The 22,949-nt window shown below is 41.1% G+C and overlaps 1 protein-coding gene across 2 annotated transcripts in view; it reads right to left on the minus strand.

Moving 5' to 3' along the window:
* Nucleotides 1-22,949, minus strand: part of LPXN (leupaxin) — a 45,151-nt gene that overhangs the window by 2,277 nt on the left and 19,925 nt on the right. Inside the window, exons 1-7 of one of the 2 annotated variants that reach the window (XM_089520643.1) lie at nucleotides 20,288-20,375; nucleotides 15,506-15,675; nucleotides 14,027-14,082; nucleotides 11,236-11,338; nucleotides 7,822-7,989; nucleotides 7,080-7,253; nucleotides 3,517-3,598 (exon numbers count right to left, since the gene is read on the minus strand). In XM_089520643.1, the coding sequence (XP_089376769.1) occupies nucleotides 3,517-3,598; nucleotides 7,080-7,253; nucleotides 7,822-7,989; nucleotides 11,236-11,338; nucleotides 14,027-14,082; nucleotides 15,506-15,675; nucleotides 20,288-20,300 (766 nt within the window). In that variant the 5' untranslated portion in view covers nucleotides 20,301-20,375. Of the gene's footprint in view, nucleotides 1-3,516; nucleotides 3,599-7,079; nucleotides 7,254-7,821; nucleotides 7,990-11,235; nucleotides 11,339-14,026; nucleotides 14,083-15,505; nucleotides 15,676-20,287; nucleotides 20,376-22,949 lie in introns of those variants that run through there. The other variant, XM_089520642.1, reaches the window with a different exon arrangement.

A 22,949-nucleotide genomic window follows, 5' to 3' on the forward strand; every position in this document is an offset into this window, starting at 1 on the left:
ATGAATTTTTAAGTTACTTTGAGCAGCATGAAGTGATAACAGTGGGAGGTTGTTCTTAGTGATGATGACAAAGAACAGTTGCCAGGAGCTGGCAAGGGGAGCCAAGCACACTTATGAGTCCTGGGAGGAGAGGCAGACATCATCCACAAAACTTTCTGCATTGCATAATTAATAGTTTTGGGAGTTGAATGAAACACTAAGTGCTCCACAGTCCACTGGGGGCCCAATTACTGGAACAGGACCTGGTGGAGCACATTAGTGCCACTCTGTGATCAATGCCCCACAGTGGGTATGGCTGTGCTTATGCTTTTCTCAGGGTCATTCACAACAAGGAAAAACAATGCTCATGACATACCATCTAGTTAGCCAAGAAGTTAAAACACATTCATCCCTCCTAAACCTAACCTCCTGAAATACATTTTGTATAGTCTTATTCCTTAGAGGCATTTAATACAGAAGTGGGAGTCAGGCAGACCTCCACATATTGCTAAACTGCAAAACCCTTCTTCTGTCACCATTGGCTATCATTTGCAACCCAAAATCTTCTGAAAGGCCACATGACTCTCACCCCTGGTTTAATGAGAACTGTGGTGCTGAAGGCCATTGAAAGACAGGAATGTCTGCTAATACTCAGTTTACTCTCTAGCTCCTAGGGCAGACAACGACTGGATTCCCCCCAAGAAATTTCACATTAACATTTCCAAAAGCACTGGCAACAATTCCTTCATAGATCAAATGGACTATCAGTTATGAAAACTGGCTGATCCTTACAACAGACCAGTCTGAGTAAATTTAGAGATTATTTTTGGATGATGGACTGGAACCAGATTTAGCTAAGAGGTTACCCAATGAAATTGGTGAGCCAAGTTAGCTATAACTGAGTTAAACCCCACTGTTTTCAATGGATCTATCCTAGCGATGGGTAAAGTGCAGCCAGTGGCCGGTGGGACACCCACTCCGCAAGACTCCCAAGTGCCTCCAGCACTTGCACATTTTCATTAAAAATTCCTGCATGCACATATTTGGGATAGCAGCAGGTTGAAAAGAGGTCTCTTTTCAACCAGGAAATAAACTGTAAATTGACTTCTAGTTTAGTTCCTGGCTGGAAATGAAGCCTCTTTTTGGTTTAAAAAAAAATGAAGCATTTTTTTAAGGTTAAAAAAATATTCAGGGGTGGTGGTGGCGGGGGATGGCATGGGAATAGATCTCCAGGATCCCATGGGGAAGGCAATGTGGCTTTGCCCAGGCCATAGCAGTTGCTTACTCCTTGTATAACCTAATCATAATTAAGACCTTGCTCACAAAAGATGCCCAAAACAGCCCAACTGTCCCTGTGAATACACAGTGGTCCTGGTATACTAACTATCTTGACTGAATTCAAGACTTTGGAGTTTATCACACACAGGTGAAATCCTGTGCAAAAATGTGATTTAAAAGGTAACACACACCCCCCCCCCCCCCGCAAAAGCAGGTTGATTTTCACACATGCCATTGTTAAAATTGTGTTAATCCAAACGGAAAATAAACAAAAGTTGCTCCTTTTTATTTTGGGGATTTTCCAAAAGTAAAAAGAAGCAGCTTTTGTCTACTTTCCCTCTACTTTCCGTTCAGGTTAACATTAGTTTAACAATGACGTTGTGTGAAAATCATTAAACCTCCTTTTTTGCATGGGATTTCCCCCTTGTGATAAACTCCATAGCCATGTTAGTCTGGATCATTATGCAAAAAGATCTTGTAGCAACTTTGAGTAACAGAGAGAGAAAGAAGCTGGTAGCATTAGCTTTTATAGACTTGAGTCTATATTTCATCAGGTGCATGTGGGGAAGCAGACTTAAGTCTGTGAAAGCTTATGCTACCAACTTCTTTCTTTCAGCTGATCTCAAAGGTGCTACAAGATCCCTTTGTATCTTGACTGAATTCCAGATTCAGAATTCAGCATGACTACTGGAAGTCAACCAAAATGTGGTTGGGAAGCAGTCTTGGGGAGGCAAACAACCAATCAGAAGTGGATGGAGGCTGTCAGGATCTTTGGCCTGATAAAGACAGGCCCAAATAAAGCTGCTTCGAGTCACTTTGGAGGTATGGTGTTTCAATGGTACATGCATCCTAAGAGTCCAGGAGCCACATCAAAGCCACGCTCCAGTCCTAAGGACTGGAGTGCAGCTTTGGTGCAGCTTCCAGACTCTTAGGACGCATGCATCATTGAAACACCATACCTCCAAAGACGTGACTCAAAGCAGCTTTATTTGGGCCTGTCTGTATAGGGCCTTTGTTTCCTTTTGGAGAAGCTGAACAAGAAGAAAAGGAGAGGCAGGGACATTGCTGCAGGAGGTGATGAACAGTTCAAGGTCTTTCTTCCAGCCTGTGTGTGTGTCTTAAGAAAATGAGGGGATGTTCGTTTTTCCACATGTGAATGTCCTAGCTGAGAGAGTGTGTGTGCATTTGTATTTGTGTGGGAGAGGGAATGTATTTTTGTGAGAGGAAGTGTGTGTGTGTGTGTGTGTGTGTGTGTGTGTGTGTGTGTGTTTGGAGAGAGAGAGCTTCCTCTGTAGAGCAACAGTTCATTTATGTTGACAATGTAATCATACAGATTTCTATTCATAAGCAAGTCCTAGTGAGTTGAGTGGAATTTACTCTCAAGTATATAACTACAAGAGTGTAACCTATGTGTCATCTTAAAAGGCCATTGGAATGCATCTAGTTCTTTATGACAATCATATTTTTCCTCAGTGGTATGTATTTGAACCAATACTTCCTAGAGCTGAAAGTGTTGTACATGATTTCCCCCCAAACTCTGCCCCCCCCCCCGTTTGTCTTAATCCTAAGAAGTAGGCTTGTCTTGACTGAGAGGCTGTGACCACATGAGCTTTATGCAGAAGTAGGGTACATATGAATCTTATCTATAATGTATGTTGAGCAGACAGAATGGGTGTGAACATAAAATGCATGCAGTGACAATGAATCTGAGAGAAAGCTGTTATTATGAGCAGCATCTGGTTGATTTTACATTAATGCATATTATAATACAGGTTAACCTAAAGAAAACACTCCCTCACCTCCTCCAGAGTACCCACCCATTGTATCCTGTAGTTCATACCAATACTGTATGAAAGATATCCCATAGGGTAGTCTACTGATGGAACAGCTACCACCAGCACAACCTTCCACAAACCTCCCAGAGTCAGTTTTTTAGTAGTACAAAGGGCTGAAGGGGAAAGAAGAGGGAAAAGGAATTCCAAGGGCTGGGTGCAAGCATGATGTCAGATGGGAAGGGATCGATTTAGTGTTGAGCACTATCTGTAATGGTACTAGAAGATTTGTGGAATAGTTTCCCTGATCTGCCTTATTTCAAGATGCTGTAGTCCTAAGCCTGTTTAGACAGAAACTGGCAGTTCTGAGAGGTGAACTCCAAAACATAATGTTGCCACACTCTGGGACATTATATGAACAATGCTGTATAAGCAGATACACAAAAGCTAAACGAACTGACACAGACTTTGGAAAAGAAAGACTCACTTGCATTGCCGAATACATTTCCACAGTGGGCACAAAAGAAATGCTCTGGATGCCAGGTCCGATCCATGGCTGTGAGAATTTTCTGCAACAAAAAAGAGAAAGAATCATTGGACGCCAGCACTAAAAAGTCAAGAAATCAAAAAATAAACAGACAAACAAACAAACAAACAAGCAAACAAAAAATCTAGGACTTGCAAGGGCAGCTATGAAGGAACTAGACAAGATCCTGAAGTGTAAAGATACTAAAGTTAGGATTGTCCATACCATCGTATTTCCAGTTTCTAGTTATGGTTGTGAAAGCTGGACAGTGAGGAAAGTGGATTGGAGGAAAGTCACTCATTTGAAACAGAGTGCTAGAAAAAGGTTCTGTGGATACCATGGACTGCCAAAAAAAATTAATAAATGGGTCCTAGAGGAAATCAAGTTTGAACTCTCACTAGAAGCCAATATTACTAAACCAAGACTATTGTACTTTGGCAGGGCCGGCTCTAGATATTTGGCCACCCTGGGCAAGAAATATTTTGGTGCCCCCCCCGGTAGCCCCTCAAAATGTAGGAAAAATGTAGGACATGATGTACGACAAATGTAGGACACTCAATAAATGGAGAACACAACCAACTAAAAGCCAAAAACATTAATAAAAACAATATAAATTCATGTTTCTCAGTCATGCTCAAAATGGAAAACATTTTGATATTCTTCCTGGAGGTTGGGATGTAGCTTTATATGTTTTGTGTGTTGGACTAGGAGGAACTTCCTGACAGTAAGGGCTGTTCGACAGTGGAACACACTCCTCAGAGAGTGGTGGAGTCTCCCTCCTTGGAGGTCTTTAAGCAGAGGCTGGATGGCCATCTGTGGGTAGGGTTGCCATAAGTCAGGACCTCCAAACCGGAACAAATGTAGGACAAATGTAGGACTACATTTTCAAATGTAGGACACATTTTTAAAAAATGGAGGACACATGAAAAATTTGATTTTTTTAAAAAAATGTTAATATAAATGCATGTTTTTTCGGCTGTTCAAAATGGAGGACATTTTGGCATTATTCCTAGACAGATGGCAGAAATGTACTTCTCTTTCTGGCCAAATACCCCCCCCTGCCCAATTCTATAACTACATGTCCCACTTCCAAGCAGGCATAGGATTTGAAAGACCACAGGCTCCCCCTTTTGCCACTGCAAACTACAAATCCCACTCCCAAGCAGGCATAGGATTTGAAAGACCACAGGCACCCCCTTTTGCACTGCAAACTACAAGTCCCACTCCCAAGCAGGCATAGGATTTGAAAGACCACAGGCACCCCTTTTTGCCACTGCAAACTACATTTCCCACTCCCAAGCCTTCTTAGCAATTCCCCCCTTCCTCCTTTTCCTTGCCTCCCCCAACCCCCCCCCCCAAACCCCTCACCCGCTCTTTTTCCCCAGGTATGTCTCAACTTAGGGGGGATTTATGGGTCAGATCCCTTGCAAAGTCTTTTTTCTTTTGTAATGGGGGCAAAGCCTTGAGAAGCCCTGGACCCCTGAGAAGAAGAGGAGGGGGGCTTAGAGAGAGGGGAGTAAATAAGAGGGCTAGAGGCAGGGTTGCCATAAGTCAGAAAGGAGTTGGGCACACAACAATAACAACAGCAACAGCAGAGGAGGAAGGGGGAGGAGGAAAAAAAGGGGAAGGAGAAAGAAGAAAAGGAGGAGAAAGAAGAATAGGAACAAAGAGAAAAAGAAGATGAGGAGAGGAAGAAGAGGAGAAGAAAAAACGGAATAACAAGAAGAGAAGGAGTGGAAAGAGAAAGAGGGGAAGAACTAAAAGCAGCTTGCCTGAGTGCAAAGCCCTCCCTGCTTGGAGTTGGAGCATACCCAAATAAGGAAGCAGAGGGCTGGCTCCTTGAGAGGGCTGGCCAATAGGGGCAGGGCAGAGCAGCAGACCCTGCCCCCTGCTAGCTCCAGCCGCTGCTGCTGCTCCAGCACTGCTGCTCAGCACTGTATGAAAGGGAGGCAGCAGCCCTGGGAGCCCTAAGTCGGGCAGCCACCCAGGAATGTGGGGGAGGGCGGGGAGAGACCGGGCACGTCCCCAGGAGGCGGGAAAGTCCCGCCCACTGCTGTGAAATGGCAAGCCTATCTGTGGGGGATGCTTTGATTTAGATTTCCTGCATGGCAAGGGGTTGGACTGGATGGCCCTTGTGGTCTCTTCCAACTCTATGATTCTATGATTCTATGACTGTGGAGACCAGGATTTGATGAGAATCTGATTCTCTCCAACAGAGAAGGCTAAATATCTTACAACACTATCTGCATCACTTTAATTCAGGCTGCTATCACACTGGAGAATCAATGTTGTTTTATACCACTTTAACTCCTTAATGCTAGAGTTATGGAATTTGTAGTTTGCAGTTGCACCAGAGCTCTCCAACAGAGAAGGCCAAATATCTAACAACAACATTTTCTGCATCACTTTAATTCAGGCTGCTATCACACTGGAGAATCAATGTTGTTTTACACCACTTTAACTCCTTAATGCTAGAGTTATGGAATTTGTAGTTTGCAGTTGCACCAGAGCTCTCCAACAGAGAAGGCCAAATATCTAACAACAACATTTTCTGCATCACTTTAATTCAGGCTGCTATCACACTGGAGAATCAATGTTGTTTTACACCACTTTAACTCCTTAATGCTAGAGTTATGGAATTCGTAGTTTGCAATTGTACCAGAGGACCCCTCCTAGAGAGAAAGCTAAATGTCGCACCTTGTCTATTCTTACCTGGGTGGAAAACACAGGGCACAGGTGCTGTAGCTGTCATCAGAGGATTAATAGCAGAGTTTTGCCTTTTAAGCAAAGCCAGGCAGAGTGCGAGTGGAGCCAGTGGATTCCTCCAAGCTTTGCAAGGGCCAAGGAGCAAAGAGCAGGTGCAGCAAAGCCCAGCAAAGCCAGGTGGTGTGCTTTTGGCACCCTGCTTGCTTGGGGCTGGAGCTGTGTGCACGCGCATGCTCCAGGCAAGCGCCCTTTGCTCATTCATGGCTGGCTGTGCAGCCCAGCAAAGCCAGGAGGAGCGCTTTTGGTGCCCTGCTTGCCTGGGGCTGGAGCTGTGCACATGTGCGTGCACGCTCCAAGAGGAGCACAAATGGCACCCCTGGACTTTTTGCGCCCTAGGCGACTGCCTATGTGACTGATATGGGCGAGCCGGCCCTGTACTTTGGCCATATCATGAGAAGACAATAATGCTTTGTTAAGTAGAAGGCAGCAGAAAAAGAGGAAGACCACATTCTAGATTGATATATTCAAACAAAGAAGCCATGGCCTTGAGTCTGCAAGACCTGAGCAGAGCTGTTGAGGACAGGATGACTTGGAAGTCTCTCATTCATGGGGTTGATGTAGGTTGAAGCTGATTTGATAGCAGTTAACAACAACAACAGAAGATCCTCTGTAGTTAGAAGGACAAAGGTAGGTAAACAAGAAAAGAGAAAAAGAAATAGAAAGAGATAGTGGACATACCCCTCACTTTCTCCTCACTCCGAACTGGAAATGTGTCAATTGAGAAATTACAGCTGGAAGGCAGGGCCAATATTACCTACCTCTTGGATGGGTGCTGTGCAGTAAGCACAGCGAGGGGAGAAGAGCTGATGATAATCTTCTTGGCAGTATGCCTTGCCTTCCCGCTCATAGAAGGGACAGGAGCCCACTTCCTTTGCACAGTGGGCACAGAGGAAATGTTCAGGGTGCCATGTCTTTCCCAGAGCTGTAACTACCTGGAAAGCAGAAATTCAGCAATGGCCCTGTAAAAGGTATGGTTCAGAGGCCCACTTTCTTGTCCACTAAACTATCTGTCATAGGTGCCACATGTTCTAAAAAGGACCATTCTTTTTGGAACATTAAAAACTACCATATACTGAATCAGACCACTGGTCTATTTAGTTCAGTATTGTTGACTCTAATTGGCCCCAAAAGCTTTCTAGGGCTTCAGCCAGGAATGTTTCCTGGATCTCTGCAGGTGGCACAACTCTGTTTGGCTTCCAAAATCACATGGGATCAAATTTGTTCAGGGCAATATATATGGTATTTTAACAAGGGTCCTGGTTGCTCAGTAAGCAACACAGTCTCTGGGTTGATAAGGCAGGATCCTCAGCTGTATGTGACAGAAATAATAAGAACAGGTTGCAGGAGAAGAGGGCTGTTCCCTCCACCTGGGCCAAACTGAACACACTGCAAGAATTTTATTTTGGGCAGTGACAAATATGCAATTGTTTCATGGCCACCATGATAAGGCAGTGAACAGGAAGAAAGGCATATTTACATCTCATGATTTCTTTCTCTCACCTTTCCAGCTATGGGCTTGTGGCAGGAAGCACAGTGGCCCTTGGGCACAGTGGCAATACCAAGGTCCTGCAAATCATGTGTCAGATCCTTCAGTATACTATCGAGATTGTCTGTAGTTTTGTGTTCTATTGATGGTGACTGCTCAAGACTGCCCTTTGCATCTGAAATCTGCAAAAAAGCAAAGGATGTCTGCATGAGAACTGATAGCATCCTATATGTGACTTGAACGTGAATGTTCTCCCTCCCTCCCTCCCTCCCATTCTTATTTTTCCAATTAGGAGTCCAGTCATTTATACCCAGAAGGCAAGAGTCACCATGTTAACAAATGAACCATGACTTTCTCTGTGTGTCATGTGAAAGATATAAAGCATCCTTCATCATTAACCTCCTAGTTCTTGTCTTTAAATATAAACCATCTACTCCTCTTCCCCTGTTTAATGTCTTCTTTTATCTTCCCTTTGGAAGACCTCCTTTCACTATTTTTGGAAGCACTTTCATTAAACTCTTCCCCAGTCTTAACATTTTATGTCAGTTATATTTAGTTTTTAAGAATGTATACCACGGTGCTTATCACACTAGCCAGTTGTTTTGGGTCATTATATTTTTAATGTAAACTTTATTAAGTATAAAAACACACATCTAACTTATAAGCACAAATACAAATATATAAACAAATATATAAAATGTGGAGTCAAAGGCTTTCATGACCGGCATCCATAGTTTTTTGTGGGTTTTTTGGGCTATGTGGCCATGTTCTAGAAGAGTTTCTTCCTGATGTGTCGCCAGCATCTGTGGCTGGCATCTTCAGAGGAATGAAGATTCTTGAATCTTCTCTGAAGTTGCCAGCCACAGATGCTGGCGAAACATCAGGAAGAAACTCTTCTAGAACATGGCCACATAGCCCGAAAAAAACCACAAAAAACTATAAATATATAAAATGTTTACATAGCCATATATAGAAAGGAACGATGAAGAATAGATGGGTATTCAAGGAGATACATGGAAAGAAAGAAAGAAAGAAAGAAAGAATGAACGAACGAACGAACGAACGAAAGAAAGAAAAGAAAGAAGAAAATGTAATATGAATAGATGGATAAGAGAAAGAAGAAGTAACATGATATATTGGGAGATATCGATGGTGTGTGTGTGTGTGTATATTATCCTTCTATTCATATTACATTTTCTTCTTTCTTTTGATCCATGTATCTCCTTGAATACCCATCTTTTCTTCATCGTTCCTTTCTCCATCTTCCTTTGCACATATATTCTTCAAACTCACTTGATCCATCCTATCATATCACTTCTTCATACCTTCATATACATTTTACATACCCTCATCCATTTTCTACCATCATAACACATTCTCATATCTTCATTCCACTTACACATACCTTCCCTAATGTACTTCATCGTCTCATACTTCCTCTCTGCCAATACTGGACCATCTCTTGCCATCTGAATGACTTTCTTTTACAGTAATGTGCTTTAGTATAACCCAGTCTACTATCTTCCCTACTTATTCCTTCAAAAGAATCAACATTGTATCACTTATATCTCCAGATATTAATTCACATTGATTAAGCACATTTCACTTATTCACAATTCAATTCACCTGTACACTCAATACTGCTATATTCCCCCACTTTTCTTTTTAAAAATTAAATATTATGGAACATTCTTTAGCAAATTTCTCTAATGAACTGTATTTTGAAATTGAAATGTTAATTAAAATATAAAAGGAGTCATTCCATTTGAAAACTGTTTCTCTTGTACTTAGATAACAATGCACTCTTTTGAACCATCAGTGCATTTGTGCTTCAGTGGCTTTAATTCCCATGTTCACTTTCTCTCACATGAAACACAACAATACCATTCATACCACCTTGTTCTCCCTACCTCCTGCTCCTGCTTTCTTTACAAAAAGAAAATCAAAGAAGCTGCAATTCCAGAGTTATAACACTATTATAGAGCTGACTGCATTTCCAGCACAGATTGGGAACATGAAAACATAGCACACCACTTCCAAAAGCATTTTTTCTATGTTTTCCCTGTCAACTAATACCTGCCTGGCTCTACTTTTGCATATTACTCTTTAAACTGTTGTATATATACTCTTTAATTTTTTCCTAAAACTGTGGTTTCCCTGGGCATGAATCCTTATTAGGATTACATTAGGACTGTGCTATTGCACTACTCCCTCCTTTTAAAAATATTTAAAAAGTACTAGTGAACAGAGAATGAATATACATGGTTCTCTTGGGACCTCTTGGGAATCCTGGAGTCCCCCCAGCTCAACCACTGGAAGTAGCCTGCAGTTTCCCTGCTGGTAGTCCCCAAGGAATCCCCAAAGAAGGAGTAATGAAACCCACCTATACCATACCCACTATGCTCCCATATCACAGTGGAATGAAACATTCATACTCAAAATGATTACTAAACCATAGCAGGATAGGGGGTCATTAACAGATTATTTCAAATGGAAAAAATTAATTTTCAAATAACCTGACATAAATACAGCACCAAGATTATTCTCATGCAATAATCTCTAGGCAAAGATGCAATTGTGGTATAAAGTATTGCATAAATTCATCTTTTATATTGGTCATGGCTCCTTGTTCTTATCACCACACTCCTCAAAATTTCCTACTTCTGCAAAGCCCTTTCTGGGCTACCCCACCCATGGACCTACAGTATTCTGTGTTGTTCAGTTTATTATGTTTGAGATGGACCTTGGAGAGAATAGAGCGCACTGGAAGGATCACTCCTGAGCTCCAATTTCCCCACTGTCTCCTTCTCTCACACACAGGTTATAACATCTAGCTCCCTTCCAGCTCTATGCCTCCCAGATCTTCCTGCTTAATCATATTAATCATTTTTTCTGGTAAGACTATTTCCCACACTGGTGCCCTGGACATTGTTCATCCTCTTTTGTTCCACCCTCTGTATATCCTTTCAACTTTTACTAAAAGTCTCCCTTTATTTTCCGTCTGCCCATGCTACTTTTGTAGTATGCAAGTTCAATGAACGCTGGCAAGGCCCCTAGTTTGCTATATTATGAAGAGCATACTGTGCCACATAGAAAGAATGTAGGATGGCCTTTCCCAAATTGGTGTCCTTCACATGCTTTTGACCAGAATCCTCAGGGTTCCAGGGACATAGCCAAGGGGGGGTTCCAGACCCCCCTTCTGTTAGATACAATGAATGGTGCGTGCTGCCGCACCACTGCGCCCAAGCCCCACTATAATGGTGGCATTTAGTCTGGACACCCCCCCCCCCTTCCCAAAATCCTGGCTATGTCCCTGAGGGTTCCTAACCATTGGCCATGCTGATTAGGGCAGAAGAGAGTTCAAGGCAAACTTATTTACAGTAGACAGCACAGGTTGGGGAAGACTGGTATAGGTATCCACACATCACCTTAGACTGAAGTGTTCCCAGGGAAGCCAGAAGGTCATCCAGCTGATGAGCAGCTGAGGTGGAAGAAGGTGAGGAGTGCAGGGGCTGTGGAGTGGGCACCTTGCTGCACAAGAAACAAAGGCACATTTATGAGTGAAGAAACAGAACAGAATGCTTAATTTGTAACAGCAGATAAATTTATCATCTCCCACTGGGCAGGGCCTCGGAAGTTGTAGTCTGAAAAAGAAACATAGCCAGGGGCCTTTTGGTGACATACACAGGTATAAGTTGCATTACACATGCAGAGTGACCTTTTTGGACAACGCAAAATGGCCCTATCCAGCTGATGGTCAGAGGAGTGGATTTCTGGATGCAGAACTATTGCAGATGTTTAAAAATGCACCCAAAGCAATGTGTCAGTGTGCATTATGGACTGTCTCTGTCCATTGCACAATCAGGTATTAGCTATATGCATCCACCATTTCTCATAAGTTGTGCTACAGTGGTGTTCAGTATGAGGAATGCATAGTGCTAGCATAGCATAACTGCTGGTGGATCTTTACATTAAGCTGAAATGATGTAGCATCTCAGTAAATGTGCCAGCAGAAACCAAGTCTTAAAAACAAGCAAACATTTCAACATCTCTATTCCAAAGTGTTTCAGTGTCTCTGCATTAAATAAGTCATACAAAAATTTTGCCTGCCTATCCTCACCCTAATTCTCTCCATTTCACACGAGAGTGTGTCAGCATAGAACCCACACTCCATCTTGTGAAATGTTATAGAAATGCCACATAACATGAATAACTTTTTAAAAACACATCTGAGAAACTGGCAGAATAGGAAGTTTCACTTGAGAAGTAACTGAAAGGTTCCAAGGAAATTATCAGACAAGTGGAAATTTAGTCCTCCTCTCCTTTCTTAGCTCATTTAATTCGTCTAAACAAGAGTGGACAATTGTATCCCACCAGGTATTCTTAGCTCGCAACCCTCATCGGTCGCAGCCAGCATAGCCAATAGTGGAAGAATTATTGGAATTGTTGTCCAACAACATCTGGAGGGCTACTGTTGCTTGCCTTTGATCTAAAATTAGACTAAGATCATTATCTGGTTAAGTAATGGTATATGTATCTTTTATAGGTAACAATCATTAAGCTGTGTTGTTCTTTTTTATAATGGTTTTCACACACTTTAAGAATCCAGAAATTACCACTCAGTGGTACTTGAAAATGGGCAGAATAATTTCCAGCTCAGGGAAATTACTGACTCAGTAAAATTTGAGTTATGAGGATACATGTTCCTTCTGTTTAAAATATTAATACTGGTCCCTATTCTGGAAAAAAAGAATTGATATGTCCATACAGATATTTAGGGACTCAAAAGAGCTGTATCCTCATACAGATATTTAAACCAACAGCTGTGGAACAAAGATAATCACAGAGAAAAATGAATGGACAGATTTATTAGAGGAGTGCCTATAATGTTACTTGTTTGGGCTGCTGATCAGTAGAATGGGATGTGTGAATGTAGTCTCTGTTCAGCTCCCTGTTTTGATGTTCAAGTGAATGACCCAAATGACCAATTAACCCAGATAAAATCAGGCCATCTGGATCAGACTAGAGTTCAACAAATTTATAGAAAGCATATCCATCACAAGATGAAAATGAGGATAAATGATAGGTTGTGTTTTCCCCCTCCCCCTTTTGTTATAAAAAAACTATTTTATTGGAAGCAGGTGTGAGCTTGCTTTAAATATACTGAATCATCTGTGTGGGTAAAATTTGTCAAAGCATTTCTTAACATAATACATCCTGCTCTTAAGTTTCATATTTCTAATACAAAAACAAAAGCTATTGTAATCATGCATAGCTATTTCTAGACCATCAGCTGAGCTGAGTGTATACAAGATAATAGCACTGAAGATTCTAAAATCATCCATAAGACAAAATGGAGTAAAAGAACAAAACAAAACCCACCCACCCACACTCTATATAGAGTTTCAAAGCAGACTTACGATATGGAAACCGGAAATTAGCGCAATTGAGGAGATAAAAAAAATTCCAATTGTGTGGTCTGGGCAGAGAGAGGAACTACAAATTGAGATCTGGATATCCTTCAGACCAAAAGTAGTAATATTTGTTGGTCTGTTTCTGTCACGCAATCAAAACACATTGTGTATTCCTGTGGTTGGATCAGATTATTCTTTTAGTTCTTTCTAACTCTATGATTCTGTTGTCCCACTTTAACTGATATAGTTGCATCCTATGAAATTCTGGAATTTTTGAGAGCCAGCATATTATAGGGCTTTGTTGGACTAAGACTCTGGAGAACAGGGTTTGAATTATGGCTCACCTTGGGCAAATCACACTTCCAGAGTCAGAGGATGGCAATGGCAAACCACCTCTGAAGAAACTAGCTAATTCACCTAAATGCGTTCTGGCCCCCCTTTCTTTTCATTCGAAATTAAGAGAAATTCGTCCCGTGTGATAAACTCCTAACTGTTATATGCATTTTAAAAAGGAATTTTGATACAGCTGAATGGAGATATGTGTGTCTTTCAAGAGATATTCATTGAATCTGGCTGCAATTGTATATGGGACCTGAATGGGACTTATTATGGCATAGTTGTGCATACAATTGTACTGGAAGCAGTTACACCTATAATAACTTTTGAGGAAATGGTAATTAAGTTTTTAGGGAATGTTTAGGTAATTTGAAAACTAGGCGTTTGGCCATTAACAATGGAGAAAACATGAAGCACAAGGGGCCAGTGCAACTGGAAGCCTGGTCTGCCTTCTTGCTGTCGCATTTACCTGTAAATATTATCTACATCTTCCTCCCGATGTTGAATGCTGCGTCCTGATAGCACCTGGAAGTAGAGAGTAGATTTTCAAAGAGAACATTGCCTTCCCCCAAAGCTATCCAAACATATCCTGATCTCTAAAATTGGTTATTCCATCAATTATTAAATTAAATTTCTAGAAGAGATGAAACATGAGAAATTATTAGAACTCCTGTTTTTCTAGAGTACTCTTCAGTTTGGGTGGCTATCTTCCAATGTGTTCCTTTAAAAATTAGTTTGGAGCAAGTATAGGGATATAGCTAACAGGAGGGGGAAATGAGGGCATTGCCTCCCAAATAACAATTCTGCCCTAGTCAGTACTATCAACAGGATTTAGGCTAAAACAGACAAATTAACTTCTGCAATAGAGGATGAGGGCAACTATGAGTTGTCTCTTGCTCTGGAAAAAGGACTAAGGGTATGTAGAATATTAATACATTGTCTCATTGTCCATGACAAAGGGTATCTTTACACATCTCTACAGCTTATGACAGTTCTCTTTTCCCTTCTTTGATGATTTTCTGCATCCTTAGACTTTTGTGGGGGCAAGAATTTATTTTGCAGAAAATATTCTCCATCTGGGCAAAATGTGATGCCTCTGGGCAAGTGGAATGAAAATGCACAAAAACACTAATAACCTTGCCCAGAGGGAGACAATTTTTGCATTTTTTGTGAGAAAGATTTTTATACCTTGAAAGGTCATCTTCAGTGATGTAACTAAAATGCTACTTTACATCAAACTTGTTTGAAGTGAAGAAAGGTGCAACCACGCTTGCACAAGCAACTATGTGCCTACAGAGGACATTAGAGGCAGAGCAACCAGTAACTAATGTACCCCTGGCACAGCTGCCACCACTATTTTGTCTGTAAAGGGAGGGACTGGGAGTGGGGCAGATGTCAGCGGGATCCCATTGGTTGGACAATGTCCTTGCCAGACCAAATCTGGAGCATGCATGCCAACACAGACCCATGGTTCCATAAATTTGTTATCATGTTTATATTTATTGTTGTACTTATTAATTTTAATTTTAACTGCTTTTAGTTTTGTGGCAAGTTTAATCATATTTTAACTTTTGTAGGATGTTAATTTTTTCAACTTTATTTTAACTTTGAGGCCCTGGGAGGAGAAGAGGCAGGGAAGAAATATAACAACAGTGATATCAGAGCTGCTGAAACAGGGTCCTGGTATTCTTTCAAAACTGCTGAAAGGGATTCAAGATTTGCATTTGTGATAGATCTTTCATTTTATAGTGACCTTTTTCATATCTTAGCCACATTTTGTGCTTCCTGAGTTTTTAATTTAGATATTACAAATCAGACATCAGAGCACATGCACCAAAGACAGGAATGAATTCTCTTGTGGAGACAACCTGCTATGCAGTTCACCATGGGGAACTTCACTTTTCCCTAACTTGTAACTTATGGAAGGTAGACAAGATAAGGAAAATACCTTTGGCGGTCCTGGGGCTAACTTCTTGTGCTGAGTGGCATTGGTCTCTGCTGATGTTGCTGCTGGTTTTTCCTTGTTGTCACGTTCCAGAAGAAAGCAAACTTTTGCTGGTTCTGAATCACTCACATTCAAACTCAGTGAGGTTTGTTCCAGTTCTGCCAACAAAGCATCTGGAGGGAAAAAATAGTTTTTCTCTGTGTTTTTGTTTCTTAAATGCTCTTTGATACCTCCCATCTTTGGCAATGGGACCCTATCGCATGGGGTTAAAATCCCAGCTTACCTTTCCCGAATTCAGTCCTAATTCAGGAGGCAGCCAGGTGTTATCACAAAGAAATTGCCGCTGAAATTGCTGCCCAGGTTCATCCCAGATGCAGCTCAGGTCCTCTAAGCCACTTCAGAAGCCATTTTTAGAAGTCAGAAGTTTCCAACTTCTAAAAATGGTCACCAAAGCAGCTTACAGGACCTGGGATGTATCTGAGATGTACCCAGGCAGCGATTTTGGCGGTGATTTCTATGCGATAGCACCCAGCTGCATCCCAAAATAGGACTGAATTCTGGAAAGGTTAGCTGGGGTTTTAACCCCATGCAATAGGGTCCAATGATAAAGGTTTGCTGCATTTAAAATAAAATAAAAATTCCCTTTCTTTTTAAAATAAAAGACAGCTTGGGATAGAAGTTGCATAAATCAGTAAGCACTGCTTCTTTACATCTTCCTTAACCTGCTGTAAACAGAGCTTGTCAAAGTTACTTTTCAGTTGACAGCTCCTAGAAATCCTCTATCACTGTGGCAACTGGCTATGTTGGCTGAGAGATTCTAGGAGATACAGTCCAAAAGAATAACCTTTTCAAGCTCTGGACATACATACAATTGTTTCACACCCCTTTATTGAGCCCTGCAAGGCACCTTCTTCCACTCAGCATGATTCACTAGCATGTCTTCTTTTCATATAATATCTCACATTCCTTACCAATCCTCTTTGTGCTGGTCTATGACCGTAATAGAGATGAACTGAACCAAACCTCTGAAGAATTAAATTAACACCAACTTTAGGCAGCATAATTCTGTCATGACTGGGAGGAGACCTTTAAAGGACACATCATCATTTCTTCTTCCTCAATTTGATATTTGGTATCTGCCACTTCTAGTTTTGTCAGGGTGTATAAATGCCCCTCTTTTGTCTTTCAAATATGTGAGTAAGTGGTTAATCATACAGCTTTTCCCCTCACAAAATAACCAAAATTAGTGATGTTTGAAGGCATAAGAAAGATGCTGTTACTATATAGCGTACACTCTTTCATTATATATGGTATGTTCTTCCCTTGCGGAAAGGAAAGCTGGTACTTTCCATCCTTATCATATACTCCAGTTTACATGTTAGAAGGAATCAGTGTGAACGTGAATGTAATTTACTTGTATGTGTCCCACATGATACAGTGTTATGCCCAAACCACTTTCTTTTGTTACGGGATAGGCAAACCTGTTTGTTTCACTTTTTCTAGCAAACTGTTAACCCTAGTTAAGTTGAAATCCTTGATTTTTTTTTTTTAAAGTTGGGAAATGTTTATTTCTTCCATACATTCCTATTTGGGTCAGTTAACAGTTTTAGGATTTGTGAACTGAACAGAGTTTGCTTATAGGGTGAAGGAGACCAGCATGAAAGAACAACCAGAGGCAACTCTGGGCCTGATCAGGAGATTGGGACCATGGCGACTGGATGGTCCACTCCTGAAGCAGGCTGCCACCGCAGTCCCAAATGGGCCACCATCAGGAATTGATTTTTTCTTTTTTTTTCTTTTTAAAATGTAACTTTAATTGTACGATGTTCTAATTTTATACTGTTGTAATCCACTTTGATTCCTTTGCGAAAAAGTGGAATATAAATAAATACTATTATTATTATTAATCCGCTCCTGGAAAGCCAAGCTACTGCTGTGTTGGTATGGCTTTGGAGGAGCTTCCAGCTGCTTTGAGGGCTTGCATCATCTGAACACCACACCCCATGAAGTGGCCAGAACCTGCTTTTTTGGGCCCGTCTGTTTCAGGCCTTATATCACAGAAGCTTTATGTATTATGAATTAAAGGCATATTAGTAACGGGGATATAACCATCAATTTGGGGGAGGAAGGGAGTCAGTGGCATCACTAATTATGGTGTCACTCGGTGTGGGAAGTGCACACATGCATCCCTTCTGCTGCTTCATTCCTGGGCTTTCCCCCATGGGAGGAAGCCTAGGGAGAGAGCAGCTAGCAATGATACATACATACACCCCTCCTGTACCAGAGTGGGAGGGAGGCCTAATCAAGTGTCACTCCCTCTTCTAGATGTCACTCGGTGTGCTCCGCACCCCCACATCCCCTGCACCCTCCAATGATGTCATTGTAGGGAGTCAGAGTGTTTGTTAGTTTTTGTGTTACGTTAGGGTTGTTGGTTTTTTTGTTTGTAGTTTTGGTATAGTAATTTTAGCCATATATATGTATAAGCTATTTTGAGTTTGTTGTTGTGTTATTTGTGTTTAATAAAAATGAATTATAAAAAAGAATCCCCAAAGATCTACTATATCATTACAACCACATATACTATTGAGTCAAAATTAATTATTATCCATTACTATCCATTCTCAGAAGAATTTTGTTTCCATTTTTCAGGTTTTCTATATCCATGCCACTCAGCTACAGTCTCCAAACCTATGGGATGAGGTATTGTTTCTCCCTATGGAAATTACTATATGGTTCCTCAGAGACCCCAGAACTCTTTTTAAGAGGCTCAAGACTGGTAGGCAAGTCATTATAAATTTTTCTAACTGCATGTAAATGTTTTTTAAAAACCGTGAAGATGAAGAATGCAAAAAAAGGGGTGGGTGGGAGAGAAAAATACATCAGAATATAAAGTTTTCTAACCCTTCGCCATATACCTGACCTCCCACTATGCTTTCTAACACCCTCAGATTAATAAGGCTAAAACTTTCCTTACTGCTCTTGACTGGTGGAAGCAGGTCTCTGTGCAGACATAGGTATCTTCAGAGAGATGAGATGGCCAGAATCACAGAATCATTGAGTTGGAAGGGACTACAAGGGTCATCTGTCCAAGCCCTGCTATGCAGGCACATCACCAAAATATTCCTGAAAGATAGCCATCCACCCTCTCTTTGAAGACCTTCAAAAAACAAGAATCCACTATCATCTGAAACACTGTGGAGCGGTTGTTACTATCAGGAAATTCTTCCTAATATTTAGGAGGCATCTTCTTTCTTGCGATTTTATTCAACAATTTGTGTTCTAGTCTATGGAGCAGCTGAAAACAAGCTTGCTCCATCTGGAACATGTTGTTGTTGTTGTTGTTGTTGTTGTTGTTACTGTGTGTCTTCAAGTTGTTTCTGACTCATGGCAACCCTTAAGCCTTGGGTTCCCAATCTTTTTGATCAATGGAGCCCTAACTGCTTAATAGAACACAGGTTGGGAACCTAACTGCTTAATAGAACACAGGTTGGGAACCGTTGGGGTTTTCTTGTCAAGTTTCTTCAGACGGGATTTGCCATTACCATCTTCTGAGGCTAAGAGAGTGTAACTTGCCCAAGGTTACCCAGTGGATTTCCATGGCCAAGCCAGTATTTGAACCCTGCTCTCTAGAGTCATAGTCCAACACTTAAACCACTACACCACACTGGCTTGTCCGTCGGTTTCTGTTCTAGTTTATGGAGCAGCTGAAAACAAGATCTTTCCATCTTCAATATGACATCCCTTCAAATAGTTTTAAATGACTGTCATGTCGAGCCTCAGTCTTCTCTTTCCAAGCTAAACATTCCCAGTTCTATAAGCCATGCCTTAAAGGACATGGTTTCCAGATCTCTTACCATCTTGGACACCCTCCTCTGAAAACATTCCAGCTTGTCAACATCTTACTTGAACTGGAACTGTGCCCAGACCCGGACACAGTATTCTAGATGTTGTCCCCTCCCCATCTCCTTTCTTGGGCATATATCCCTGATATCTATCTCCCCTGACCAAAGAGAAACTAAGGAGACTCACTGGACAGGAAATGGATTGATGCAGGGTCTGCCAGTTCCCTCCTAGCTTATGATATTAGGGTCAACAAGCATAGACAGCATGTGGCTCACAAGCAAATAGCTCCCTTCTGTTATCTCTTGGCCTATGGTTCAGAGACAATCCTTACAAGAACTTGCAAATGTAACTTTGGAGTACAACTATCAGAATCGCAAGCATGGTGTGTAACTGTCCCAAGCTCTGGTTGATTCTGTGACACCCACTTTGTTTTTTTGAAATAGTTGAGATTTAATGCCAAGCCATGGCCAGGTGTCAACTCCATAACAGGGTTTGGAAAAGTTACTTGTTTGGACTACAGCTCCTAGAATCCCCAGTGATCATGTTCGCCAGAGATTCTGAGAGATCTAGTCCAAAAATCTTTCCATGCTCTGTTCCTCTTCTGTGAACTATTTACACTGGAAACAGTTTCTGGTGGGACATAAAAAATGATCTAAATAAGGTTGCTGCATTTCCTCCAACAAAATCTTTTTTCTTTTTCTTTTTAGTTTTCTCAACTGCCCAGAAGTCAGAAACCTGGAAAAAACTGTCTGCTGCTGAGGGCTCAAAGCCTCTGCCAGAAAACTTTGCTTCAATGGATGCTTGATATCTTCATCTCCACAATTCTCCCTCTTCCCTTCCATGAAGTAGACTTTAAGCAAAACGCAACATCCTAGTATTCTGCACTTAGATCCCATTCCTTCAGCTTCTGTTCTTTTGCTTTTGAGAAAAAGAGCTACTTACCTAAATCATCCATTGACTATTTGCACACGTTTTTCTCTCTAATCGGCTTAAGGTTCCCCAAAAGATTGATAAGCCCGGTGGGTAGTAGAAGCAAGGCAGAAATGAGCACAACTGTGAATGTGTGGTATGGCAGTTCATATAGACTTCTTTAGTTCCCCTCTCTACCAGGACTTCCCCTCTTTAAAAGCTGAGCACTTCTCACCCCCTCCCCATGAGTCATATTTTGAAGAGCTAAAAAACGTACTTAAATTGTTGAACAGGAAGTGGTAACAGTCTGATTGTTTCAGATACGTACAAATCTGATGTGACTGTTGGGTTATCTTTCATGTCAGTAAGGTACCTATCCTGTTGCCAGGGATGTAGCCAAGGGGGGGTTCTTGGAGTCCGGACCCCCCCTTCCATTAGAAAAATGAATGGTGTGTGCTGCTGTGCCGCTGCACCCAAGCCCCATTATAATGGTGGCACTTAGTCTGGACCCCCCCCTTCCTAAAATCCTGGCTACGTCCCTGCTGTTGCATTGAGTAATTGCATTTTACAAACAGAGGTTAAAGCATTCCTTGATTCTTTTCAAACTGGGTTGATGGCTCATGAGTAGAAGAATCACTGAGGTTATGACCTGACAGATGCTGAAAACCTAAAGATGTCAGTTATACGCTGATGTTCACAAAGCTTGGAACAGTTCCTTTTTTGGACTACAGATCTGCAGTCTGAAATTTACTTTTCTCTTGGCATTCATAATTCCTCTTTCTGTATTTCATAGAATCATAGAATTGAAAGAGGCCACAAAGGCCATCCAGTCCAATCCCATTTGGCCATGAAGGAAGACACAATCAAAGAACTCCTGACAGATGGCCATCTGGCCTCTGTATAAAACCTTCAAAGGAGTCTCCACCATACTTTGAGGCAGCCGAACAGCTCTTACTCTTAAGAAGTTCTTCCTAAGGTTTAGATGTAATCTTTTTTCCTGGAGCTTGCATCCATTGCTCCCTGTCCTACTCTCTGGAGCAGCAGAAAACAAGCTTGCTCCATCTTCAATATGCCATTTTTTCAAATATGTAAACATGCCTATCATGTCACCTCTTAATCTTCTCTTCTCCAGGCTAAATTTACCCAGCTCCCTAAGCTGCCCCTCAGAGGGCATGATTTTCAGATCTTTCACCATTTTGGTCACCCTCCTCTGGACATGTTCCATTTTGTCAACATCCTTCTTGAATTGTGCTGCCCAGAACTGGACACAGTATTCCAAGTGAGGTCTGACCACAGCAGAACAGAGTGGTATTGTTACTTCCCTTGATCTATTTATGATGAGAATACTGGGTTGTTGAAAAGCCTCAGTAGCCCTGTCATTAGACAATGTGATATGACTACCTTAGGTGGACAATACTGGAGGGGACAGAAGTGGTACTACCACTCCATATCCTTCTTCCTGCCTTTCCCAGTCTCCTTAGTTGGCAACTGATGGTTGCAATGCTTACACATAGCTGGCTTGAACTAGCAGCTGTCTTACACTTAGTCTCTTTCTCCCACCACATTACAGAAGTTACCATTGGGAAAGGTCTTGACCAAACAAGCGGGATGAGACAACCAGTACAGGACCTGTACTTCAGCAGGCAGCATGTACACACATTTTTAGTTTCCTCTAATTTTGTACCGCAGGCAGTTATCCATCTTGAGCTGAACGCACCATGGTATTTAAATAATAATAATAATAATAATAATAATAATAATTTGTTTTATTTATATACCGCTATTCCAAAGATCATAGCGGTGAACAGCAAGTAAGCTAATTAGCAAGTAAGTAATTTGAAAGACAGGATCTTCCCAATGTCCCCTTTCCTAGCTATAGTCCCCTCTCTCCTTCATTATCAAAGCACTGAAAACAGTCTGATGAGTTGGTTCCACTATGTCCATATATTTGGCCCTTCCCATTTCTTCTAGTAGAAGAAAGCTATATCAACATCTCATAATTTGACTATTTCACAATTATCTCTCAAAGGGAGATGATTCCCCTTCCTCTTCAACACACTCAAACATTGCAGTTCATATGTACAGTCACATGAGTACAATTTTCTGACATACTTTTTGTTTGGAGAGAAGCTGTAAAATAAAATGCCAGGCCTACATACTTGAGAGGGAGACAAAAAGATCCAGAAAACATATAAAAGGTTAATATTAAGATAGCAAAGAACAAAATAAGATCTAATGTGAAAACATTGCCAGCCTAGACACACAATTACTTGTGCCCAATCATGTCAGGCAGGCTTTTAAATGGGGCATGTGCTTTAGATATCTTTTTCAAGTTTTGTAGGTTTTATGTCATTTTATACTATGCTTTTTATACTGTTTTTAGCTAGCTGATTTTAATTATTTAGAATTTTTTCTTGTAAAAATTTAAAAACATCTTTATTGTTTAATTTTTTTAAAAAAATATTATGGATGCCTTTCTGGGAGAAAGGCAGCATAGAAATGAAATGAAATAAATACATATTCTGTATAAACCACATGAGTAGAGTTTAGCAATGAAAGGCCCTGCATTACATCCAACAGTTATAGGAAGTACTTTTGGATAACCTATTGCAAACATAGAAAACAGATTCAAGAAATGATTCTTGTCTTAGAACAATAGATCAAGGGACTAACTGACACTTTCCAGCATTTTACA

This window comes from Sceloporus occidentalis, unplaced genomic scaffold (assembly GCF_023333645.1).
Source record: "Sceloporus occidentalis isolate IW3139 unplaced genomic scaffold, rSceOcc1.0.p SCAF_4, whole genome shotgun sequence".
In the NCBI taxonomy this organism is placed as follows: Eukaryota; Metazoa; Chordata; class Lepidosauria; order Squamata; family Phrynosomatidae; genus Sceloporus; species Sceloporus occidentalis.